This window comes from Sceloporus occidentalis, unplaced genomic scaffold, assembly GCF_023333645.1.
Source record: "Sceloporus occidentalis isolate IW3139 unplaced genomic scaffold, rSceOcc1.0.p SCAF_3, whole genome shotgun sequence".
Classification (NCBI taxonomy): domain Eukaryota; kingdom Metazoa; phylum Chordata; class Lepidosauria; order Squamata; family Phrynosomatidae; genus Sceloporus; species Sceloporus occidentalis.
Genome location: NW_028316983.1, coordinates 57,972,964 through 57,996,045, shown reverse-complemented (window position 1 = coordinate 57,996,045; position 23,082 = coordinate 57,972,964). Strand labels below are relative to the sequence as shown.

The following is a 23,082-nucleotide window of genomic DNA, read 5'->3' as shown; positions in this document are numbered from 1 at the left end:
ATGCTCAGTAGTCCCCCAGGAACAAGGCTTTTAGCTGCTCCCTCCATTTTCCCATAGGCTATATGCTGTCTTTGAATTAAAATGTGATAGGGCCATGTGCTGGTAATCTTGTCTGTCATTGGGCTTGTAAACTACTGATATCACTCCTATTGCCCCAGGAAAACAGTGTTCCTCTCTTGCTAGTTTTCTGATCTTTAACATGTAGGATGACCTGAAGGTTTAGACAGGATCACCTAGGTTTGATAAAACATGTTTTTTCTTGGCCCCTCTCTATGGATTGTGAAGTGCAGAGCAGGAGAGTAATAGATTAACCCATGGGTCATTTTACAGATGAAAGAAAAGCTGCATCTGCCACTTTTTAGAATGTAATTTCCCCGCTTACAGAAATTAAATGTAGCTACATAGAGAAATATAGCAACTGTCAGTCCCTTCAAATATATATAATTAATAATCCCAAGGTCCTTTGGCCAGTATATATACATTGCTATCTTCCCAGGACATCCTTGAACAATTGACTCTTTTGGTGAATTGTTATGTGGACAATATCATTTCATATTTGTGTATCTATATAGATTGGTTATTGCTGTTTGCAGATGGCATTTAGGAGACTTCAGTGGGAGCTGGAGCTGCTGTTCTTATTTATATTTTATGAAACTGGTGTTTCCTTGCCTTGTCAGATAGCTTCCCACTGTCTCACTCTTAATGTGTAATAGCAGTAAACTGTGACAAGAACCCAGGGTAAAGAAATGAGTATGGAGATCCTTCCCTTGTATAGCTTTGTTTTTATTTTAGATATGAGCAAAGAGATCCGTCTGTACAACTAACTGGATACTGGATATTTATAGCTCTATTAAAGACAAGCTTTAAGTTGGGGATGAGGCAAGCCTGGATGAGTTATGGTAGAAGCTCTGTTAAGCAGGTTTTTGGTATTTTCAGGCTGGTGATTTATCCTCATTTGTATTGCCTTTTAATCCATGTTTTTAGTTTTTTTAAACCCACTGGGAGTTGTTGAAATGTTTCTCAGCATGAATTTGTTATGCTGTTTTATAACCAGGCAGCTCATGAGATGAAGATAACTGTCTTGTATTGGAAGATAAGGAAGAGTTATATGAAAGCTAGGATCCCCCACTTATAAGGAACAAGCCGCTTTCCTCATAATAAAAGCAGATTATAAAATATAAGATCATTTGGTGAAAAGATTTATAATACATTAAAGTCTACATTAAATCTAAGCTTGTGTGTACGTAATTTATCTAGTTATTTCATTATTTATATTCCACTTTCTCCCCAGTTTAGGACCAAGGCAGCTTACAGTGGTTAAAACAACTACAATTTTAAAAAATATACAACATACTAAAGTTTTAAAAAAAAAATTCTCATATGGGTTTGTCTATATGACTGTGGCCCTACAGATGTTTTGGAATTGCACTTTCTACAATTCCTCACCTAAGGTTGGTGGGAAAGTAATACAACTTTCTGTGTATTACAGTGAATTTCTTTTTTTTTTTTAAAGCAAGATATTTTTTATTACATAAAATCACATAGAATTTTTACATCCATTCAATACAAGACAATACTAAACAGTGCAAAAATACTAAACACTTCTCTACATAATGACACAAATAACAAACAACCACATAAGTCATATCCTATCTTCTAAGGTGATATGGTATGATATTTCCCCATGTCCATCTGTGTTGCTGACTTATCTTTGTACTTCTCATCTAACCTTGTTGACATTGTTTTTAAGTTATATGAAATCCATAGCATAAATTATGATTTTGATGTTATTTTCTAATCTTTATTTATCCTTTTTTCTCCTTAATGTTTCTTCCCGTATTTCTCTTTTTCTTGGTAATTGAAATTCATTCTATTAATTAATTATTAAAATGTCCAACCATATTATCTTTATTATTATCATTATTATACTTTATTTATATAGTGCTGTAGATTTACACAGCGCTGTATGTACAAACAATAAAATCGATAAAAATGAAACCTGCCAATGGCGTGCATTCTACAAAATACAATAGATAGTAATACAAAATACAATAGATAGTAATACGAGATAGAATTAGATAAAATAAGCAGGCAACAAATTAAAAACATCAGATATCAAATATCAAATCAAATATCAGATAACAATCAGATAAACAATCTTCCAGTATTTTCTGACCTGAGACCCTTCCTCCTCAACTTTTTCTTTGATTTTATCCATTTGCATCATGTCTGCTAATTGTAGCACCCACTCTTTATATGTTGACGATTCCTTATTTCTCCATTTTGATATATATAATATCCTCACCATTGTCACCATACATAAAATCAATCTCCAGTTTTTCTTTTCAAATTCTTTTTTCAGATCTGAGGAATATATTCAACAGGAACATTTCTGAACTCATTGGAAAAACCTTTCCAAAATTTTTATCATTTGTTTATGTATTACTTTCCAATATTTTTGAGCCTCGGAACAATTCCACCACATGTGGAAGAAAGTTCCTGTTTTCTCTTGACACTTCCAACATTCTTTCTTACTTGGTATTACAGTGAATTTCTGAATTTGATGAACATCAACATTCATATCCAAATATTAACAATGGCTCACAAATTCCTTGAATGTTAGAAACTTCAGAGAGATACAGATGAGTGATGATAACCATCTAAGTATGATTGTCAGCTTTGTTTGTGGATGTCCAAAAAAAATGAAGAAAATAGAACTAATTTGGGCCAGTCACAAAAGTCTTCTGAGCTTATCAGTATTCATATATGAATATTGATGTTTAATTTGGGACATTGACTGTAACACCACCTATTACATCCATTGTGTTCTTTCAAATCTTTCTGCTTTATAATGACCCTAAAGCTGACTGGCACAACCTGGCAGTAGGTAGGGGCCAAAATTAAAATAGGCTAGACTTCTTCAAGCTGCAGATAGGTTTTCGGCAACTCACTTTTCAGTTTTCCACTTAAGGGACAAATATTCACCCTTCCTCCTCCTCCACTACCCGGCTCTTTCCTGGGAGAAGTCCAAGTGGCAAAAGAGCTTTGAGGGGTGAGCATTGAGCCGTGGCAGTTAAAGTGTTGTCAACCTGGATGATTTCTGCACTGCAGATGCAGACTTCCTCAGATGCATGACAAACTTTCAGTAGTCTCAAGGGTGCTACAAGATCCTTTTGTGGACTAACTTTAAAGCTATATTTGTTTTGATTATTGTAAGCAACCTTGAGTCCTGAACTGAGGAAAAGGCAGATTACACATAAATAATTACTATGTGGTGTGAATGGGAGTTGCAGCCCAAAAACATCTCCTGCATGTTGCCCATCTTGGGAGTTCTTAATTTTCTAATAATAATAATAATAATAATAATAATATAGTTTATTTATACCTCCCACCCCTCCCATGTATCGAGGCGGGATTACAACCTTAAAAGACCCTTAGTACAATTTACAATCAATACAACAATAAAATACTAACACTAAATTTACCAAGAATTCCTATTAGTTCTCTAAAAATTACAATTCATCTATTAACCAACAATCAGAGTCAAGGAAGAGCAGTCATCATAACCTTTTATTATATGGAATTCAGTCGATAAGCCCGCCGGAAGAGATCCGTTTTGAGTGCCTTCTTAAAGGACTCTAAGGTAGTAATGAGACGGATCTCTTCCGGTAGGTCATTCCATAATCTTGGGGCCGCGGCAGTGAATGCCTTAAGTGAAGTTGTCATTAACCTGGTATTATAATATTCTAGTAAGAACTTCCCAGATGTTCTGAGAGTGCGGGGTGGATTATGTAGGGAGAAGCGCTCCCACAAGTAACTCGGGCCGGAGCCATGTAGGGCTTTAAAGGTAATAACCAACACCTTGTATTGCACCCGGAAGCTAATTGGCAGCCAGTGAAGAGATTTCAGTATTGGTGTTATATGGTCAAATCTAGATGTTCCAGTGACCAATCTGGCTGCTGCATTTTGAACCAATTGAAGCTTCCGAATTTGGTACAAGGGTAGCCCCAAGTAGAGCGCATTGCAGAAATCTAACCGAGAGATTACCAGTGAAAGTGCTACTGCTTCAAGGTCCTTTTGGTCCAGGTAGGGACGCAGTTGGCATATCAACCGAAGCTGATACCAAGCACTCTTGGCCATCACATCTATTTGGGCTGTCAATTGTAAGGACGGATCCAGGAGTACTCTCAAACTGCAAACCTCGTCCTTTAGGGGAAGTGTGACCCCATCCAGGACTAGGTGACAAAACTCCATCCCTGGACTTAGGGTACCTATCGCGAGTACCCCCGTTTTCTCTGGATTCAGACTGAGTTTGTTTTCCCTCATCCAGCCCATTACCAATCCAAGACAGGCATCCAGAGGAGAGATGCCATCCCTAGTCACTGCAATAGTCGAGGGCATAGAGAAATAAATTTGGGTGTCATCAGCGTACTGATGACACCGCACCCCATGTCTCCGGATGATCTCTCCCAGCGGCTTCATGTAAATGTTGAAAAGCATGGGGGACAGAATGGCGCCCTGAGGGATGCCAGATGTCAGCTCTCTCTTGGAAGAGCAGCTGTCCCCCAGCACCACCATCTGGAATCTGCCTGAGAGGTAGGAATGGAACCACTGGAGCGCAGTGCCCCCAATACCTAACTCCCTCAGGCGTTCCCGAACGATACCATGGTCTATGGTATTGAATGCCGCTGAAATGTCCAAGAGCACCAGCAGGGTCACATTTCCCCTGTCGATGCCCAGACGGAGATCATCGACTAAGGCGACCATGGTGGTCTCAACTCCGTATCCCACCCTGAAACCAGTTTGAAATTTTGGCATACGAGGTTGCTAATACACACATTTAAAGCAAAAGATATTTCATTAATAGTCCCTTTCAGGTAGAGAAAATTCTACTCGCTACAGTCGGCCCTTCTTATACACAGGGATTCAAGCATCCACGGTTTGAAAATATTCAAAAAAAGTACAAATTTCAAACATCAAACCTTGATTTTCCATTTTTTATAACGGACACCATTTTGCTATGCCATTATATTTAATGAGACTTGAGCATACACGGATTTTGTTATACACAGGGGACCTTGGAACCAAACCCCAGTGTATAACAAGGGTCAACTGTATTTATAATTGTGTGTACATGTTCTGGAGAATGAGGGAGAGGGAAAATGAGTAGAGAGGGGCTGCCTCACTCCGGCTTTATGTTACTTTCTTATGAGGTGACCCTCAAGAAGCCTTGATAATAATTAATCATTTAAACCCTTAAACATGTACAGAATTCTTAGCCTGTAATTGCACATCTCTTAAAGAGGCATCTATGATTGCACATGCATTCAAAGCTTATTCTTCTGGTTAAATCTTAACAGCATTCATTATATGGATATTTTTATTCTTAGTATAGCCTTCCCAGCATCAGCATAAATCAGCATTTTAGGACACATGTCAGAACTGTCAGGAATGGTCTTTGCTGTGTTTTAAACAGCATCGTCTGCATTGGAGACTGCCAAAAGCAGTTTGTTAAAAGCTATTTTATGGTTTATTTTTATTCTCTCCTTATACCCACTCAACTTGTCAGCTATCCAATCAAAATACAGATGTTTATCCAGATGCCATTTACACTACAGAAGTCTTTATCTACTGTTCAGGGTACACTTAGAAATCTTTTCACTGCCTGTATGAAAAATGTAATCTGATGTACTGACTCATAGGGTTATCCTTGGTCAGCTTCTGTTCCTCATCTTTGTTTACATTCCACTGAGTATCTGGCATTTTCCCCAGACTTAAACCACTTCCATAATGATTTTGAATGACACTGCCACACCCTCACAGATCTGATTGCTCAAATTAAATCTCATACCATTTAACTTATACTTTGTAGGTGATGTTTGGTTAAATTTCATCCTTTAAAGTTATATGAACAGGTCAAAAAGCTGGCAATTGGATATACCCAGTCTTTAAAAAGCTCAAACTGCCTTCGACAACATAACCAGTGGTATGGGCCCTGTAGTGTGGCAACATTTGGAAGGCTTACTCTGAGATTAGGAAAATATTGTACACATGAATCTTTGGTTGAAATCCTGATTGAAGCTTACTTAAAATTTTGTTCTGGGCAGGGGGGAGTAGCTAAAGCAGATATTCTTTTGGCTTTTGAATTCTCCTCCCTTTATAATTCACTGGAAAACATTTCAGGTGTAAAATGTTCTATCGTATTCACCATCACTTAAGAGTAGTGGCATACCTGCAAACTATTCCAAGCTATTATTCCCATCTCCGGTTCTTGTAGTGTCTTCATGATGATGATAATAGCACTTCTCCATTTTTGCAAAGATTCTAGGAAGATCAAAATTATGATAGCAGAACATAATTAGTTTAATAGAAGATGGACAGAGGAATGGTGGGCAGACCTTCAAAATAATGCTCCATGTAGTCTTCCTCCTGTGAAGTGTGTGTGGTTCATACCCACTACACTGGATGATTCTTCTATAGTCTAATTATCATAGACATCATTGACACTGAACATTGTCAAAGACATCACTGACACCATTAATTCTAAAAAGTGGTTGATTCTATATGTATACACTCCAGAATACATGGATACCATGGATATAGTCAAATTATTTGTCTAATTAGTAAACAATTAGGACTAAAACCATACAAGTGACCTGAGTGAACTCTCAGAATGAGTAAAGCTATATTACCTTCACTTTGTGAACCAGCTTAATTCATGTGTCCTATTTGACTCCTAGAATTGGCTCAGGTCACTGTGTGCTTTTGGATCCCAGAAGCCACTTGTGAATTAATTCCACTGCTAAGTAGAAAGAGATGATTTTGTCCTTTCAGCCCTACCCTCTAACTGTTTCCCTGTATTCCCCAAAGAAACATGTTTGAACTTTCCAATCTCAGTCTATCTGGAATACTGAGCTAGCAGAAAACTTCCTCAGCCAGATTTGCTACATCAGAATATTACTCAGAAAATAAATAATTGACAATATCAAACTGATATTGTATCCTTTTGTTTAATACACAGTGTTAGAGTCATTGTGGAGAATTGTACTGTCACCTGACTGAAAAGTACAGTACATAATCAGTTTGGGATGTACATTTGAAACTGCATAACCAGTTTTACACACCTGCAAAGTCAGAACCCTTTTCTTTTGTCATTCTCTCTAATAGAAAACTCAGATATTGAGCTCACAAAACTGTTATTAAGAAGCGTGTAAGTATGCTTAGGAAAAACCCAGTGTTTGCACAAATACACATTGGGGCAGATGATCCTCAGAATAGTTCATTAAGGATTGTGTGTGTTCAGTAGCCTAGGAATGGTGCATATCAATCAGAAGGAAAACAGGAAAAACTAAAGGGGTGAAGAATGGAATACCTTGCATGAACATGTACAATTGCATGTAATTTTTTGAAGGCAGGCATGCCTAGCTGATAGGCAGAAACTGTAAGCAGTACTTACAGAAATAAGCTGAATTGTATGTGGTTATATGTTTATATATATTTTATACTTAGTTGACTAACAAGACTTAAAAAGCAAAAATTACCTTCAAACTTTGTTGGGGTCTCTTTTTACAATAGGTTTTACAGCTATCCAGTATATGTCCCCTGTATCAGTTACAAATGATATCAATGCCATTTAAAAATAAAGATACCCTGGAGCCCTGGTAGCCCAGTGGTTAAATGCATGTACAGCAGTCACCCACTCACAAACCACAAGGTTGTGAGTTCAATACCAGCCAGGGAGGGGCTCAGGGTCGACTCAGCCTGGCATCTTTCCATAGGTCGCTGAAATGAGTACCCAGCTTGTTGGGGGCAATTGGCTTACACATTGAAAACCACTTAGGGAGTGCTTAAGTGCACTGATAAGCCGTATAGAAATGTACTTGCTTTTGGTATTACTGGTTTTGTTCATCTGAATATGTCTGATTTATATTTGTATTTGCCTATTTGTTCTCAAGTATTAAAAGACAGTCTGTAACTATATATCAAAAGAGTAGGGGAATTTTTAATTTCAACTTCATGACAACAAATTGAAACATGGTTTGTGGGTAATTAATAAAGTTTGTGTCACATCTTGCTCTGCCTCAACACAGTCAAGTAATCATTCAGAGGTAGGCTGTGTTGGCCATTTAACAAACACAAACAAAAATCCATCAGTGATACCTTTATTGACCAACCGAAATGCACACTATACAGTGCGCTCGCATTATACGCGGGCGCGCTATACGTGGACTTCAGCGTACGCACTCAAGCTGCGGGGAGCGTGTGGAGCACAAGGGGTGGCACGTCCCATTCAAATGAATGGGGGTGCATGCCCGTGGCATCCCGCGCGCTCCCACTCCGCCGTGCATGCGAGCCCCATTCAGATAAATGGGGCTCAAGCAAACACGGAATTAGCTTTATGCAGGAGGGTCCGGAAGAGATCCCCCACGTAAGGCAAGGGTCCATTGTACTTGTTGCAAGCTTTCAAAGCTCCATGGGCTTCTTCATCAGGCAAGATGTTACAAACCAAACAGGAGAGGGGAAAAACACAATTGGAGATGTTAGTCAGATGCCTGCATGTTGTTTCAGTCCTTAGTAAAGATGTTATAATGGGGAGGATATCTTTTGCAGGCAGTCTCCTCCTCCTTCTGGCCATGCGGCAATGGGGAGCTTTTCATCCAGGAAATTTAAAGTCCATTTGCATCTCAACAGGGACTCCTTTTTTGCATTCCAATATGTCTCCATCCCAGTGCGGTCACAGGCCTCTTTGTAGGCAAAGAAAAATGGATTGAAAGATGTACTCAACATAGTTGTGATTGATGCTTAATATATTATGCCTAATGACATCACTAAAGGTTGCTTGTTGTAATACCACACACTGTCTGACAATTCATAAATGAAAACTGGGATACATGTGGCCAGGCAACATCACAGTGTAGTCCAGATGGCAAAAGGTTTTAATGAGGAAGAATACACAAGGTAAGAAATGCAGCACTTTGCTGTTCCCTGAATCTACAGGGAAGGATAAGATTTTGCCTCCTTCTTTCCTTTTTCTCTTCCTGCATTAATTGCATGCAAATTACTTTTCAGCAACTGAAATAAGCTGAGGTCAAAAGGGAAAAGTGGAAGGAGAATAGCAAAACTGGGGCATTTTAGAAGCAAGTGGAACGACAGAGAATTAACTGGAACTGTACCTGATAAATTGGGACAACTGGAGGTTATGTAGTTAATGAGGAAAAATACATAAGCTTGCAAAGGTTGCAGCAGTTTGGGTTTCTTGCCTGAATCTTCTGGGAAGGACAAGATTGTGCCCCCTCCCTTTCTCTCCCTCCAGCTGAGTTAAGTGAGTGTGAACTACTTTTGTTCTTTGAACTCTGTGTGCAGGAAATGAAGTAAGTGAAAGACAAAGGGGAAAAGCATGAGGAGGAGACAGAAACAGAGACATTTTAAAAGCAGCTGAAAAAATGGGACAAGAGAAAATTAATTGGAATTGTCCCTGCCAAATTCAAACAGTTGTAGGGTATATTATCACCATGGCCCATCCCCATGACATCCCTAGGAGTCATCCATAGGTCTCAGGCTTTTCGCACTGAAATCTCAGGGTCTGAGATAGTCCTGACTTAGAAACTCTACACATTAACTCTATTCTTAAAGGAACTGAGCTGGTTGCTGATACATTTCCAGCTTAAATTCCAGATACTAGAAATGACATTTAAAGCCCCAAACAACTTGGGATCTCCATACTTGAAGAAACACCTCTCCCTATATATGCCTGCACAAAGACTGAGGTCTGCTGGAGAGACCATCCTCTCTTTTCTCCAGTGGTAGTAATACACAGTGGAAGGCCATGAGAGGGTTCCATCTCAGTTGTGACACCCAGTTTGTGTGATGTCCTCTCTCAGTAGAAGCCTTATTGGTGCCAGTGTTGGCTTCTTTCTGACACCAAGTTGAACTACGACTTCTTATTAAAGCCCTTGGGGCCTCAGTTATATCCTCCAGTATGTACCTGCATATGGTTTTAAATGGTTTTAAAGTTTTAAGATGTTTTAACTTGTAAAATTATTTAATATGATTTTAGTTTATTTAAATTATTTTCATAGCTTATATTTTAAATTGTTTTAAGAGTCATACTGATTTTCCTGATATGTCGCCCTGAGATCTCATGATATAATTCTGTGATATAGGATGAGTTATCATTATTTTATATTTAAAATACTTTACTTTGTATCTCATGATACAGGATGAGATATAATTATTTTAATAAAAAATAATTTAAAAGAAATGTATTACAGGAGGACTATTCTAGCGTAACAGGTTTTAATAAACTATTACCTAAAGTACATCAAATCACTTTATTTTGAAGATTTGAACTTGTACAATTAAAGTGTAACTTATAAATAATAGGCTCAGCTACCCAAAGCCTGCTGCCCTCCAGAATTTTAAACTATAGCTTCCATAATGTACTTGCTATTGCTATTTCTATAATGCTTGACTATTGATTATTCTGGGTAGGGGTTATGCTAGTTGTATAACAGGTTGAAGAAGACTGAAATAGATAATACAGAAGGATGTTTTGTGAAATTTGCCCAACATATAAGAACTGAGTAGACGTCTTGTGAGAAGACTATCATTCCATTGTGCCATGGATGCATCCTATGGTATCTTGGTGTGTTTCTGGTTTGGGTGAGAAGATATATGAACTCCCTGGCTGAGAATGCTAAATATCTCTTCCTAATTTTCAAATCCCAGGATTCCATGGCATGTTGCCATGACACTTGTGGTGATAAGATGCTGTATTCGTTGAAGGAGACATACCCATTGAACATGTATTGCTTAAGGACCATCCAGAGCCTACAACTGGCACTGATGAGAATGTGTGTGGGGTTTTTTCCCCTTGCTGTCTTCTTACAAAGGTGTTGGGGGAATGTGGTGGATGTCAATCTTGATTTCAATGCATTAATTTTTCCTGTTTTGTTTTTGTTTTTTGCAGGAAATCAAAGTATTCTGCTGCACTACAGTAGTAAAGTCACCACTTTGCCTTGTTGGAGGAAACTGGGGACATAGGATCTTAGCCAAATATTCAAAATGGTAATGCAAAGGTATCTCCTAACCTATATTGGAGTGGTGCTCACTTTAAACCTTCTTCACTTCATCAAAGCCATTGAAGTCCCACGGGATCGTAAGTCCATTTTTTTCCCCATGCTACCTCAGTTCGTATTTCTAAGTAATTATTGTCATTGAGAGGTTAGAGGAAGGACTGAATTGTTTTATGAGCCTTTGAAATAGTCACCTAGGCTTTCATGGTCATCATCCTTGTAACTGTACAGAAAGGTAAAATATGTACATTGTAACTTGAACTATATTCAATTCCACCCATTTATAGGTGTGGAGACCCCTCAGATTGACCAAGGACAATTTGTCCTGTGGCCAAATCAATTTTCCATGTCTTGCCCATTGTGTGTTCATGATTGTCCATAATGCAAGACGTCTTACAGCTGAGTGACCAGCTGTAACATACAGCAAAAGCAGGATAATCTTAGTCATGTGAACTGAACATTTTGTAGGGTTTTACTTATAAAATGACTGGATTTTTGCTGTCATTCAAGTTCAGCATTGAGGTGGCTCCAGAAAAGACAAAGTAACTTCAGAATAAGTTTAGCCTGACTGCCAACAACATTTGCAACCCAATCTATAGTCTCTGTTACTTTGCATTAGTAGGTGTTATGAGGCAGATTGGAAGACTGTTGTACTTTTCATGAAGAAAAATTACATTTCAGGAAATTCATGGAAATGACCAGAAATTAATAAAAATACGGGAGTGGTAAATAGAGTTGATTTGTCTCTATACCTGTAATGTAAATGTAGATAATTTCTACTCTGGTGAGAAGAGTTCATAGTACATACTAATGTAATATTTAAATTTGAATGCATGTACAAACCAAGACAGTAAACATGGATTTACTACTGAATTACTTCCAGTCCTTATTTGCTAGCTTTTGAAATAACTCTGGGGTAATGATCTCTGAATCTTAGTGACCAAATGTTGTTCAAGTCACTGAAGTTCCCTAACTAATGGAAGTCTTCTCTGGTCTATATGTTTAGCAGATGCTACCAGAACTATTATTAAAATCCATGCTAAAATACAGTTTTTCATTACTTTATGTAATCACTACACAAGAGCCATAAACTGTCAAAAGTTTTCTTGATTGTTGATGGAAAGCTTATGTCCTGTCAAGACAAATGTTTCCATGCCTGCTAGTGCCAGCTTTATTCCCTTTCAGTCAGTTAAACTACATATCTAAGAATTGCTCTTAAGTTGACATATTCATCCCTACCTGAATAACCAAGAGACTCCTTAGTCAGAACTGAATTGCATTGTGTCTCATCTGGCTCATGTAAGCATGTATAGGAGTACATAGACAGTTCTAGCCTATGTGTGTTTATACAGAAACAAGTCCCATTGTGTTCAGTGGGGCTTCCTCTATTGTAAGTATTATTTCAGTATTTCAGTTTTGGGCTTAATCTTAGATATACATAGCAGCATATATCTACAAAGCCTCTTATTCTGCATGGACTAACTGGCATTATGCCAAGAATTAGCTGTGTAGCCCTTAAATTTATTCCCTGTTTCTCTCAGCTTTATTTCAGATGGCTATAGAAATAAAGAAAGAAAAGGCAGAAAATGGAGAGAGAAATAGAAATGGGGTGTTAGATAGAAAGGGGGGGGGAGAGGAAAAGATTGATCCCATTCACTCTTAGCAGGATTCCTACTCACCAGCAGCATTTGCCCCCCAATAAGTTACTGCTGAGGGAATGAATGCACATTTTCTACAACCCTCCATAATGTTATGAAGTGCTGTGTATTCTACATTGTGTGTGTGCCTGTGTGTGTGTGTACCTTCAAGTCTCCTGTTGACTTATGGCAACCTCATCAATTTCACAGGGTTTTCGTAGCCAAGAAATACTCAGAGGTGGTTTTGCCAGTTCTGAAATATAGCCTAGAGTACTTGGCATCCATTAGCTGTCTCCCATCAAAGTACTAATCAGAACTGTCCCTGCTTAACTTCCAAGATCAGACAGGATCTGATGCCTTTAGGGTATTTAGACCCTAATCTGCTTTGTCACAAAAACATGGTTTCAACTTAACTGGCTTCCCTTAAAGATGAATCTCTTTGCTCTATAGTATAGAGACTGTATAAAAGAATCTCCTTGGTGGACAAGAGAGATTCATTAGCATTTTTCCCATGCAGATTGATTGTTAAGAAACATACAGATATTGATTTCAAGAGAAAATAATACTAGTTTATTATTGGAAAGTTATGCTGCAGAACAAGTTGCAGAACAATCATGCCTTTTCAAAAGGTCAATTATCTCATAGGTATTCATATTCCAGAGGATGTAAGGCATCTAAGGGCTAAAACAGACATCCCCGAAAGTCCGCCTCTGTGCCCACTTGGGAGCATGGTATTTAGATGCACCACGCCCTCAAGCCAGACAGAAGCCGGGCTAGCAATTACACGCTAGCCTGCTTCTGTTCAGCTTTAGGCTGCAGCATTTACACGTCACTTGCTCCAGAATTGGCTAAAAGGTATCTCTAGCAACAAAGGGGCGGCTTTTTTTCTGCCCCACATAAGAGAGGTTTTTGGGGGCACAGAGTGGCCGGATTGGGGCCGCTGCATGTGGTGGTTGTTGCACTCACCTGGTTCTATCGGGCGGGATCACACCGCCCCTTTGGGCAGCCCTGAGTTAACTTTTCATAATACTTACCTTCACAGTGTATTTCTTTATGCATAATGAAGGAGTTTACTAAAACACATTGTTTTCATCTACTAGCTGCATATTTTGAATTCCATTTGTGTGCAAGGGAAAGTTCACAAATCAAATAAAGAAATGCTCTCCCAGATAGCCCAGATGAAACACTAAACACGCTGCAATAAGTATTTATAAATGTTTTGATAAAGAACCAGTAGAAAACAGTAAATAACACTAATTATTGTGAGCAAATTTGCCTAAGAACATCATTTTAAAGCCAGTTTCTGAAAAAATTATGTGCTATATAGATGAAACAGAACCCATTGCTGATGTCATTATTTACATAGGCACTGTAACGAAGCACAACTTCTTTCAGTTCATTTTATTTTCAGGATGAGTTGAACCAGAGCCAGAGCTTTTAAAAGTAAAAGTTACTTGTAAAAATTAATTCCTTCCCATTACACTCTCTCTCTCTCTCTCTCTCTCTCTCTCTCTCTCTCTCTTTACACACACACACACACACATATATACATACAGTCGTTCATTATTTTTATTTATCACCATATTTTGAAAGAGAAAAACATTTTTTGCTGAATTGTATATGGAGTAGTTTTCCTTGAACCCATCCACATGCTAGACATGTAGATGTATAACTGCTTTTTCACTGATTATTATATCTTGTCAATGCTAATAATTCTGCTAATAGCCCGAAAAACCTGCAAAAAATCTAATAATTCTGTTCATAAAAGTTGGATTTGATGACATAAACAGAATTCATGCAAAAGAATAACTTCCTTCATTCGTTCCAGGTCTTTCCTGGAGATAAAGTTAATTGAGAAGTTGTTCATTCATTTGAAGGGGAATTTGCATAATCCCTATAAATATAAAACCACCATTGGTGGGATATGCTGTAGAGTATCTTAGGGAAAAGTATGGCGCAGGACAGACCGTCCAAAAAGAACGGTCTCCCAGTGCTCTGGTTTGCTGCGCGAGGGAGCCATAGCGGACAAACTGCGCGGCTCCCTCGCGCAGCAAAAAGAACCCACAAAAAGTGGGTTCTTTCTGCGGCGCAATTGTGACGCCACAGTGCACCAGTGGCACACTCACAGCATCACTAGCATCCGTCACATCAAAATGGTGGTGCCTGTGTGTACAGGGTGCCACCATTTTGACGCCCTCGTCACGTGCGAGGGGCAAGGGGCGTCTGGAAGTGCCACCCCTTGCACGTCACGATGGCGCCCCATAGGGCCCATTTGTAAAGTGCCTATGATTGATACTCAAAATTTAATAGAACTCTATGTTCTATGTGCATTTACTCAAAAGTGGTTCTGTTGACATCACTAAATCTTTGTTTATTCCATCTGATGTGGCCTCTGGATAAATTGCAGATTTCAATATACAGAAAACTTGCACCCAAAATATGCAGATGGAAGCTGGAATGGAGATATTTTAACTGTAGCACCTAAGATTCTACACTATATCAGACTAGAATTGCATAACTTGAACTACATGACAAGGCCAATGCGATTTTAGGCTGCATCATTAGAGGTATAGTGTCTCGATCAAGGGAGATAATAGTGCCATTCTATTCTGCTCTGGTCAGGCCCCACCTGGAATATTGTGTCCAGTTCTGGGCACCACAATTTAAATCTTCAGCAGAATGGAGACATATAAGCTGTAAGTTTGTACATGTTTAAGTAGGAACTGACCATAATGGAATTTGCTTCTGAGTTAAAATGCATAAGCTTGCACTTTTACTCCCCTTTTCATTTGACATTATGGTTTGACACAGAAATGTGGCAGCAAACAATTAAATGCACTCTATTCATCGGAGAAAGGAAGGTTATTCACTGTGATATTGACTGTCCCACTGATTATAGTTTGATGGGGTTGATATAATAAATATCATTGCCGATAGACAAAGTCATATTAAAATCAATGTAAGTGAGTTTAAGTTTCAGTCATACAGAAATATAAATATTGTATAATAATTAATCAAGTAAGTGTGGCAAGATTTTATTTATTAATCATGACTGAGGGAGAATTTTGTTAATAATGAAATGAAACCTTTCCAAATATTAATTAATTATGTACAAGTAGATTTCTTTATTAATAATGAGTGAAAGGAATGTTATTAAGGTAGTAATTAAAATTAAATATAAAAAATAACAAATTGTAAAGGAGTCTATTTTTATCCATTTCATATTTTTCTCATTTTAAAAAGTCTGCCAGTCTCCACCCCTTCCCTTTACAGTATGCTTTTGGTATCCACTGGGGTGTGTTTCCAGGACCCCCATGGATACCAAAATCTGTGGATGGTCAAATCCCATTATATACAGTGGCATATGTATATTGTGTTCCGCATAAAAAATCACAAAATCAAACTTTGCTTTTTGGAATTCATATATTTTAAAAATATTTTCAAACCATGGATGCTTTAATCTGTGGATAAAAAATCTGTGGATATGGAGGGCTGACTACATTTTATAAAAATGGTGAAACACAATTAAGTTAACATATTGGACTAACATTGATTTAAAAAATATACAACTATTTTGATACATCACAATAAAGAAAAAAGTGCATCATAACAGGCAAACACCCCCATAAAAATACCCATCTACCATGTCCAATCTGAAAAGTGTTCTCTCCCTTTGCAGAACATGCTCACCACTAATCTACCTAATACTGAGTTTCATGATTGAAACTCAATACTAAGTTTCATGGCAGGCACAGCAGTAATTTTACCCTGAACATAGGGTTTGAATGCTTCTATGGCTTGATATGTGAGCTTCAAGCAGGAGCAATGAAGTTAGTACAAATGATTTCCAGAAGAAGAGCCTCCTGTTAGCAGAGTTTTCCTCCTTTTGAATGGAAGAATGAATCATTTTATCTTACCAAGTGTAATTCAAACTTAGATAACTAAATAACAGGACACTCAGTACTTGTGCAATATGATGTTACACTAAAGGCTGCAGTGCTTTTTAAAGCACACTTTCTGTTTCTAAAGCAACTTCCATCAAGAGCTTAAATATCTCACTCTCACCATCTAATTCTCATAATGCTCTCACTGCAGTGGAAAGTGGATGTGATTTGCCCATTGTTGCAAGTCAAGAAACTTCAGAGTTGTGTTTTGCTTGCTGAGGTTTATACTTGTGGTAATAGTAAAATGTTGTATGTATGGACCATCAACCAGAGCTCCAGTACATGTGATATGCACCAAATCAGTCGTACTGTAGCCTACACTGAAAATAAATAGAAGTCTTTCCCTTTCATTCAGTATCACTAGATGATTTGCTGGGATATTTCCAAGTCCAAGGCTACGGTCTTTAAAATGCTGAAGAATTAGCCTCTCTGCACTTAGTGGTATCTGCTCCTGAGTAACCATACTTGGGACTGATGTAGTGAAATCCTAAGGAGTGCACCATAAGGAGTCAGCAACTGCTCAGGACATAGGGCCATTTTTTTTCTTTTTGGCTGGCCAAATACTCAACAACTATACTTTTTGTTTTAGTTTTTTAGGTATTCTTCTAATTGAAAGTACCTCCAACTTAGGTAGAGATGTGTAAAATTAGCTGACATTAATTAATCACTAATTCCTTTATAACATTACTAAATTTATTAAAATTCCCTACTCTTTATTAACAACTAAAATCTCCAATTCAAACTTGATTGATAATTATTAGATTTATGTTCCTGTATAAATGAATATTAAAATATGCTTAAACTGACTGTGATTATTATTATTTTATTGACTGTTGATATTGCACTAAAAGAAGTTAATTGACTGTTATACTGCCTATAAAGATGTATGCTATAGCACATTCCTTTTCCTTTTAGTGATTCAGCCACAAACTACTATGCTTTAAAAAAAAAATTCTGGGGAGCATGGGGAGGCTGAAAAAGGTGAGGAGTCATATACAACCCTCTGCAGTGTAATTTATGGACAGTGGAATGGACCTATTAGAAGTAAGATACCAGGGTGGATTAAATCCCAGTTTTTAGGTGTTTTAGAAAACACTGTTTAGTATTACATATTTCAATACATTGTTACTCTTCTTAAGGTGTTGTAACAAGATGAACCAGGAAACTGGGGTGTCCCAAATCAATGAAAAGAATTAAGGGATCTTGCAAACATCTGCCTCACCAGTTGGGCCTATTTCAAAGGGTTTCTCCCCTTCCCCCTGCTTTGCTTGCAGAGACGTCAGACTCTTGGATCCCCTTCCCCTTCATACAATCTGCCAGAGAATTGGATTTTTAATCTTCCTTTTATTTAACACAGAAAGCATTCAGTTTCCCTTAGCCCTCTGGTGTCTGTCCATTGTTCAGGGCAGGGACTCAGCTAATTAATTCATCACTCCTATTTGCAAACTTGAAAAGCTTCAGGTTTTACTAAGTTGAGCAGGTGGTGCATAAATAGGTACAGCTGCTCTGGGTTTATGATAAGTGTGCAAATTTCTGACTCCCTAGGCAAATAAACTCTCTTCTCCTTCTGAACTACAGGGCCCCATGCCCTCCCTCCTTCATGGAGATTAGTTTTCTACAGGTGCCAGAATATGAGAACAAATCTCCACAAGTAAAATCAGGTTATCAGATCTAAACACAGAGTTGTTCAGCCACCAAACTTCCCTTTTGTCTTAGGTATACAGCTGCTAATGTTTTAAACAGATCTTTGAATTAATTTGTGTATTTGAGCAAAATAGAGACTGGTGATAAACATATATAATTTAACAGAAAAGTAAAAAAGAGGGATTGGTTTTTGGAAAGGCAGTTAAGAAAGTATCCAAAATCTGTGTCTTTTCTGCAAAATGCAATCTTAACATTTTTAAAGTATCATGAAACAGTGCCATAGGAGCAAGCTGATAGGTGTAATTCACATATTAAGTATAGAAATACTTAAGTATACATTTGGAAAACCAGAAACTAAGAAAACCTAGCTATCATACGGTAAGAGGGCAGCTGGATTGGTAATTGCTTAAAGGACAAGAAACAGAACAGGCATAAATTTATAGTTTTTCAAAATAAATGTGCTAGGGACTGGTGTCATATTTGTACCCATTGGCACAATTATTTCTTTCTGTTCTGGAAACACTCTAGGGACCAGCAACTGATGGCATATCAGCCATGTTCAGTGCATAGACCTCTTTGACTAGCAGTGCCCTAGAGAACTATATGAAGACTCGTTCTGGTTGTCAGTTGGATTTTTGTTGTAATACGGAAAGGTAGCTTACGTTACAGAATAGCTTGAACATAATAGACACCATATGTATGTGCAATGGTCAGACAAATCTGGGACATGTGTCCATCATTGTGATACAGGCAGACTTTTAAGTCAAAGTAATGGCAGAGGTGAAACTAACTCTATTGCCTAAGCAAATGTGACTGTAGCTGCAATCATCCAGCATTTTGGAGTTTGAGTGAACCTAGGGAGATCTTAGAACACATTAAATAAGTTTTGCTTTGTTTATGTTCCTTGAATTTGGTCAGAGTTTAAGAAGAGTATACCTACAACACTTTGATCAGGCAAACTAGAAACTGAAAATTTAAAAAAATGATTGGAAAAAGCATGGGAGAAATATGATAATGAATAAGAAACCATACATTTAGAGGGGAAAGAATTCATATGTAAATTATCTCATTACTATTCATTGCTTAATTTATTAAGCATAAAAATAAAGGCTAAAATAATTGGATGAAGAAGTTAAGAGGGTTTTGAAATAGTCTGAATAGTTCCAGATAAGCTTGGGTTCCTCTATGTTTTACTGCTGGTTTTTAGGAATATTTCTCATATATTTTCTGTGTATTTTTACATATTAGTTGTAATCCAAGGCTACATAAAATTGACAAAGCAGTGTGGGTGAGACAGAACTCAAGGTTCACTACTGGTAGTCCTGGTGGTGCAGTGTTTAAATGCATGTACTGCAATCACTCACTCAAAACCATAAGGTTGCGTGTTTAATCCCAGCTAAGGGGGCTCAAGCTTGACTCAGGCTTGGATCCTTCCAAGGTCGTTAAATGAGTACCCAGATTGTTGGGGGCAATTAGCTTACAGTTGTAAATTACTTAGACACTGTTAGTTCAGTATGAAGTGGTATATAACTGAAGCTGTTTGTTTGGTATAGGGATGAGTGCATTCCAAAAACCATAGTAATACACTGTGGTTTGTAATCAAAACAAAGCAAAACCCTCCTCTTGATAATGGAATACAGTTCATTAAAAACTCTATGCGTGCTCTAATGAATTCCTCTCTTTTAATAGCTCACTTGACTAATTGAAATTGAAGGAGAGAGATGATAAGGCAGACCTTGATGGGGGAAGGGTGGGCTATAAGGCTGCCAAAACTGTCTAAAACAGGCCAGAATTACGATGGCGGGTTACAAACCGCCATAAAATACGTATTGACTACGTATTAGGGTTAGGAAGGGGCAGTGCTTCTGCACCCCCCTAACCCTAGTACGTAGTGAATACGTATAATATGGCGGCGGCCGTTCCACACGGCCGCCGCCATATTGATGTAGCGGATGCTGTGCATCCGCACGTCGTGCAGCGCTTATGACGTCGCGAGTGCGCCATTGGCGCCTCGTGGCATCATAAGTGCGCCGCAGGAAGAAGCTCCATTTTGGAGCTTCTTTTTTGCTCCGCGAGGGAGTCACGTGGTTTGGCTGCTGCGGCTCCCTTGCTGAGCAAACAGCAGCGCCAGCAGACCACCGCAAAGTGGCGGTCTGTAACAGACCATAGTTAAAGACTCCTTTTTGATTCTAAAGGAGGGATGGAGAAAGTATGGTCTGCAGGTGGCCCCTAAACCTCACCTTTGCAGCTCCCAACATCCCCAGGGGAATGCCAAAGCCCCCTAATCACTTTTTTTAAAGTACTATTTTTCTGCCTATCTTTCAGTCTGAACCATACCAAAAGACCTCAGAACTGTGCACAAATGCAGTGGTTTAGATCCCCATCTATAACTTTCTCTCAGATCTCAACAGTGAGGAAAATGCCCCAAATTTGGCCAAAATGAGAGTCAGGAATGATCTGACATCCACTGCACCTGAATGAAACATTGTGGCCCATGGGGAATTTGGGGCTTAAAATTGACCATTCTTCAGTTGTCTAGATCCAGATCAGATAAATCAAATCAATATCAAAACACAAGACTTTTTTATCAGTTTGTGGAAATTAATAACTTGCAACATGGAGTCAGTCAGTGGTACATTTCCAGATTTTTGGTATTTATTCAAAGGATGCAGTGGGGAGACACAGGAGATGGCAAAGGTCACAAGAAGAGCGAAACCCATGAAATGTTATAAAAGTCCTCAACAGCTGAAGAGGTCTCCTCTTGCTGTGCTACAGTTTGAGCCTATACTCTGCGCAAGTTAGGGACAAGCTTCATTCAATAAAATCAAAGCCAGGGATGCTCTTTCTTTAGCACAATTTCTTCTGCTACTGGCTGGACTGTTGTGGTATTTTACCACCGCCCCCTATTACACAATAAACTGAAACATCCATACTACTAGTTTAAGAATGTATTAAATAAAAGGTAAATGTAGGCCTCACTATATAACAAAATCCTTTTTATTTCCTGTATGATATCACTGATGAAAGTTCCTATCAGAGAGATCCTATTTAGGACTCAGTGCATGCCTTTAATACAGTGGGACCTCAGTATCTGCAGATGGCAAGTATCCATGAACGGTGGCGTGTGAACTCGGCTGCATCCCTAATGGCAGTGTGGCCACATGCACATGCGGCCACTGGGGACAACAGAAGATTACTTGAAGTCCTGTTTTCCCTAATGACAGCATGGCCATTTGCACACACCACCATTGGGGACAACGGGTGCTGCCCCTAAAGACAGCATGGCACCTTGGGGACAACGGGACTTGAACATACGCAGATTTTGGTATCCGCAAGGGGGTCCAGGATGGATCTCCCACAAATACCGAGGTCCCACTGTAATGCAGAATTACCCTGGTTAGTAACCTCAGCTAGGGTAACCAGAATGGAAATTGCAGGAATACCTGCTGAAATTCCCTCTTCTACACAATGATTGCAGGTGCAGGAGCAAGCTGTAATTTTCACTTTGGCAACCCTAGCTGACTTTACTGAGATATTTTCTTATTATTTAATATATTAGTTGATAATATGGTGTGCTTAAACTTATGGAAATTTTATCATGATTTATTATACTGTATTCTATTTTTAATTGTATTTTTATTGTATTTTTTGTTATTGCCTATGACTTTGTGGTAAAGCAACACAACTAACTAAATCTGAACAGAGCAGAACCATTAGAGGGATTGGAACCATCTCCACTTTTACTCTGGCAACCCTAAGGACACTGGTATTTTCCCTTCTGTGAAGGCCAGGAATTCACCAAGTCCACTTTTCAAAGTTCTTGTGCGGATAAAGAAGGCATGGGTAATTGTGGCAAGAGCTAAATTTTGCCCATATATCAGGCCATATATTTTGTATTCTGGCAGAAAATGAGTCCCAAAGTGATTGAAAGTATACTTCAAATTTTCACATAGCAATAACAATAGCAAGTATATATCTATACCACTTATCAGTGCACTTAAGCTAATTGCCCCCAACAGTCTGGGTACTCATTTTAGAAACCTTGGATGGATGCAAGCCTGAGTCGAGCTTGAGCCCTTGGGCTGGTATTGAACTCGCAACCTTATGGTTTGTGAGTGAGTGGCTGCAGTACAGTCATTTAACCATTGTGCCACCAGGGTCTTTTTGGTAATTGCAAAACATCAATTCTTTAAAAACTGGGTAAGAAACCCAAAGGAGCTCTGATGGTGCAGTGGTTAAATGTCTGTTTTGTAGCCACTCGCTCACAAACCACCCAGTTTTTAAAGAACTGATGTTTTGCAGTTACCAGAAAGAGGCTCTACTATCACCATACCTGGAAAGTAGAATTTCCAGGAAAGTAGACTTTTCTGCAGGTTCTCCAGAAAGCTGTTCCATAGGTTCATATACACTGATACATTTGAAATATGCAAATTTATCCTTTGAGAAGTCTCTATGTATGTACATTGGAAAGACCTATCTTAAAGATCTCAAATAGCTTTGTGAGAATAGTATTTGTGAACTGTTACATTTTAATAATCTTTCTTTCCCTCACTTTTTTGTTCTTATTTTCTCTAACTTGTTTACAGGAGTGCAGATCATTGAAGCTAATGATATTAAAAACTGTTAAAAGATGTGTTTTATTTTACCCTTTTAATATATTTAACCCTATATTTAATATAGATATAAAATGTTTTCGATTAATCCTATCTGTTTTTCTTTCTCTCTTTCTTTTTTAATATGCTTACACCTTCGAATTAACAGCAAGTATTCAAGAATCATGTA

General features: G+C 38.3%; 1 protein-coding gene across 12 annotated transcripts in view; it reads left to right on the top strand.

The window, feature by feature from the left end:
• NFASC (neurofascin) overlaps positions 1-23,082 on the top strand; it is a 273,535-nt gene that overhangs the window by 103,205 nt on the left and 147,248 nt on the right. For all 12 annotated transcript variants that reach the window (XM_089514565.1, XM_089514555.1, XM_089514553.1 and 9 more), the window contains exons 3-4: positions 10,970-11,158; positions 23,062-23,079. In XM_089514565.1, the coding sequence (XP_089370691.1) occupies positions 11,065-11,158; positions 23,062-23,079 (112 nt within the window). In that variant the 5' untranslated portion in view covers positions 10,970-11,064. The remainder of the gene's footprint in view (positions 1-10,969; positions 11,159-23,061; positions 23,080-23,082) is intronic.